This window comes from Austrofundulus limnaeus, unplaced genomic scaffold, assembly GCF_001266775.1.
Source record: "Austrofundulus limnaeus strain Quisiro unplaced genomic scaffold, Austrofundulus_limnaeus-1.0 Scaffold11, whole genome shotgun sequence".
In the NCBI taxonomy this organism is placed as follows: Eukaryota; Metazoa; Chordata; class Actinopteri; order Cyprinodontiformes; family Rivulidae; genus Austrofundulus; species Austrofundulus limnaeus.
Window position 1 is genome coordinate 1,801,015 of NW_013952413.1, and position 4,296 is coordinate 1,805,310.

General features: G+C 35.7%; 1 protein-coding gene across 2 annotated transcripts in view; it reads right to left on the reverse strand.

Annotated features, from left to right (window-relative positions):
- Positions 1-356, reverse strand: part of neil3 (nei-like DNA glycosylase 3) — a 19,839-nt gene extending 19,483 nt beyond the window's left edge. The window contains exon 1 of one of the 2 annotated variants that reach the window (XM_014001976.1): positions 174-356. In XM_014001976.1, coding sequence (XP_013857430.1) covers positions 174-278 — 105 coding nt within the window. In that variant the 5' untranslated portion in view covers positions 279-356. The remainder of the gene's footprint in view (positions 1-173) is intronic. The other variant, XM_014001977.1, reaches the window with a different exon arrangement.
- Between the last annotated feature and the right edge of the window lie 3,940 nt (positions 357-4,296).

Genomic DNA, 4,296 nt, shown 5'->3' on the forward strand with positions numbered 1-4,296 from the left:
CAGCAACAAAAATGCATAACTATGTAATTATAATGACTTTAGCCTTGCTGAAAACCATACCCATTTACATATATATATATATACACAAACATACTGGTAGTGGTGGGAAAAACATTGACAAGTCTGAAACTAATAGATTTCGTCATCGTTTTTTATTACTATCGTTTACTTACAGTCGTTGCAGTTGAACTACACTTGACCTCTWTCACTTTCTGCCCCGTTTTGACTTTCGAGCGGATTTTCTCTCCGTTTAACGTACAGCCTGGACCTTCAACCATGTTGGAGCTCAGAGTTTTAAGCGGWGCTGCTCCTGGAACAGTTTCTGACAACTTCTCTGCCCGCCATAAAGATTCATGTTGGAAAACTGTGCGCATGCGCGGTACGGTTTGAAGGCGCTGTCCTGATGCGATTTCTTAAAGGTACAGTAACATATTTATCCGASCCTGACGTGATCGAATCCTATTTGATTAAACGAATAATAATTGGTAATTAGTGTTTCCACGCTTAATTAGTTCAAGGCATAGCTTTATTTTCATATTTGCATGAAAAAAGGCAGTATTTTCCTACAATGTAAGTATTTTAGAACATACCGCTTCTATTATTTTTTCCTTTATGTTTTTTTCCAAAATCCAAATCATCTAAGTCCATTAGTTCCACTGAGCATTAAAGCTTATGCCAAAGTTTAGTTCTGACACAAACCCAAACATTTACGCCATTTTACAATATATCTATCTACAACAAATGCTGTTTGGTCATYTTATGTGCACAATTTAAATATTTGGTGTCTCAATAATAATAGAAAATACATTTTTAAACAAATCTTTGCTTTGTTCTGCTTTTTGTTATGACATCTGTGTGCCCATTGTGTAATTTTGCTGAGCTGATTGCACGTTTCAGCACTGTTGAAACATGCATGATGAAACAGTGATTCCGTTTAGTTTCCACTTGAGGGCGCTATTGCACCGTTAATCAATCTGATTTAGGTTTACAGTAATGGACAGGTAAATAGATGGTAGAAAGTAATTGAAACAACTAAATAATTTAATTTGGAAAAGCTGCAGTACTGTACTTATACACAATTATACTTCCAGCAGTACAGTTATATTTCTCTTTTTCTTACATATTCACTCTTTTTTCTGTTTTACTTTATTTAAAGTATAATATAGTGCAGTAAGAAAAAAATGATCCAATGTTATGTTACTGTATTGAACATGTAAATGTGTTATTTGTTAGAAGCCAAATATGAACAGTGACTAAACATTTTCTATGTAATAATTACACTTTTGTGCAGTTTTTTTGTGCTACACTGGGTTTTTTGTTATGCTTRCTTTGTGTATTAACCTATACAAACATTCACTTTGCAAACACTTATTTTATTTTATTTTTCCTGTAAGAACATGACAGTGGACTCTGCTTTTTCTGTTTTAGAAATATTTGTCTCCAGGCTTGAACATCCGCAGAGGGAGAGCGCTTGGTCCAAAACTGAAAGAAAACAACAGAAAGCCTGCAGCTACAGACACAACACACTCCGGGTGATTATTCAGGCATGGCCAATAAACTTACAACCATCTGGACCAACAGTGTTTTTATGTACAAACGTAACATGAATAGATAATCTCGCCACCCATTTAGGACTTTAACAAAATGTGCAGCAATAATGAAAAGATACACGACTTTATTGTAATATGCAACAAACTACCAAAGTGGTGATTTAGTTTTCTGCAAAACATGTTTTAGATTATGCTTACTAAAAAGTTATGTTAAGTATTCAAAAGCTGGTTTTATTAAATAATCAGGATTCAGGTGTTCTTCCTTTGTGTCCTTRATGCTTTGGCATGTATTTATTGTCATTTAAATGTTATATTTGTTTTACAGGTTATTTTCCTAAAATTTTGAACCTGATTAGTGCAACAATATGGCTTGACCATAACTTCTTGATATTGTGTTTAAAAATCAAGGCTTCAACACTTCAAAGGAGTCAATTTTTTGCAAAAATTAATAACTTTATAACTCTATCGCAGGCTGAATTAAACTAATTAACTGACTGTCATRAAACTGTGGGTAATTATCTTAAAGGGAATGCTTTGAGATTCAAGTCAGACAGAAGTTTGGCTTTCACTCTGCTCTGTTCRCCACAGAGGATTGTTGGAAACACAGGTGTGCTCTTTTATTTGTGCGTCTATAAATCCAAAACCCAACGCCGCAGATTTAATTAATCCATGTAAGATTTTTAATGTTTTTTATGAAGTGTCTTGAGACTTGCAAAAATCTTCTCTTTGTGTGCTAATGAGTCTTTAAATAAAACTTCAGATGCAATTAGTGTTTTCCAGGGTTATTCAACTGGCGGCCCGTGGGCCATGTCCGGCCTGTGAGTGACCAAAGTTTGGCCCACCAATCGGTTCATTCATCTCTTGAGCCCAAACTACGTTTTCTACTTTAATTATAAAAGTTGTTTTATTTAGACATAGATGTGCAGTATTTACAGAGCTGTCAGAATCTTGGCTACAAGCCGGTAAAACCATTTCTATGAACATCCAAGACAGTTAAAACTACAAGCAGTTGAAGATCAATCTATGAAAGTGAAAATAAAATTTAGCAAGTCAGAGATTTCAAAATACTGTTTGTGTTAAATAGGAGGCTTAATGTGTTTTTTTGTTTTGTTTTGTTTTTGTTGTTTTATCTCTACTTTTATAGGGTTCTCCATGTTGTATTCATGATTAAATTCAGCAAAATAAACTATTTCAAAGGTAACAGATCTTTGTAATGATTGGTTTATTTACATAATAACTTTATTTGCTGGATGTTCAGCCGCTGAGCTGTTGACCTGCGGTAACTGTGGCCCTCGGAGCAATTTAGTTGAATAGCCCTGATTTAAAGCATGTAAAACTGCTAGACTAAGGATTCTCAATGCAAAAATACAGTAATCAGTTTAGCACTGATAATATATTTATTATTTATTTTTATTTTACAACCAATAATTGTTAGGAAATAGATTTTTTTTACATGGCAAAAATAGCTTTAGCAAAGTCAACATCAAAAGAAGTCACTTTGCATGAGGCTGCCACAGACCTGTTCTTGATTGCTGTTAGGAACAAAAACTCTATATTTAATGATGTGTCAATGCTACCTGCTGTACACAGAAGCATCTAAAGATAGCCCAATCTTTAGAGCGTATGTGAAAGAAAAGATCCGTATTCTTCAAAGGTGTTTCTGCCCCTCTACGGGAAAATTTTTTAATTACAATAAACTGCATGTGAAGCAAAAATGACAGTTGTTTCTGCAGAGGAGAGAAGCTTAACTGCAGATGGAGATGTGTTGCTATGCAACTGGGATTTCATCACCAGGGTCACATTCGACTGTCTGTCTCCAGCAGCTCGGCGGGATGTGATGACTGCTAAAAAAATTGGGTTTCAAAGCGTCGCCCGCGCCACCTCCTAAAAATGGAGATATTGGAAGTTTATAAAACGCAACATCGTTAACCGCTATTTGTGTTTTCTTTTTTATTTTATTTTTTTAGAAAAGAGAACTTCTTTACCCGTTTATACATATGACACCTCTCACATCACTTTACATCTTTGTAGCTCTGTTGATTCTGTAAGTRGTGGAAATGAATGAGTTCTACTTTTGAACTCATAAAGTGTAACAGAAAAAAAAAAGATTAAGATGTACATATGGCTATCTCCCCCGTCACAAACTTATCTGGTACAGCTTTGATGCAAAGAGTTTGTGTCTCAAATCGAATGATTCCATTGTGTCGTCATCCTCAGAGGATCTTCATCACTGTTTCATCACTGTTTACCCGGGCTGTGGGTGAACAGCAGCATGCAGTAAACACATGAAAAGGTCTTTTTGTTGGGCTGGACGTCTTTGAGGGTTGCACGCTCTGAATCTTGTCACGTGCAAACACACAGCTTCACACTGCCCGAGGCGTTGCTCTTTATGAAGTGAAGGAGTCTTTATTCATCGTTATTTGTTAGTATAAAAAGAACACTTATGTGCAGAGATAAGCAAAAACATGATGACCTCTTGCCTCGGCACCGAATGATAACAAAACCAACAAGAAAAGGAAAAAATTCCTAAAAAAAACAACCCTGTTGGTTTTTAACATTTCCATGTGACGCTCGTCTGCATTTACTTTTAAACCCTGACTGTAGACACACTAATTAATGAAGAAAGTTATTTTTATTTTATGTCCTGATGCGTGTCCTAAACATGATGTCCCAGTGGCTTTCAAACCCCAAAACACATTACGGCAAAGGCTGGTTCACCCCAAAGATCCGGTGCCCCGGCACAAAC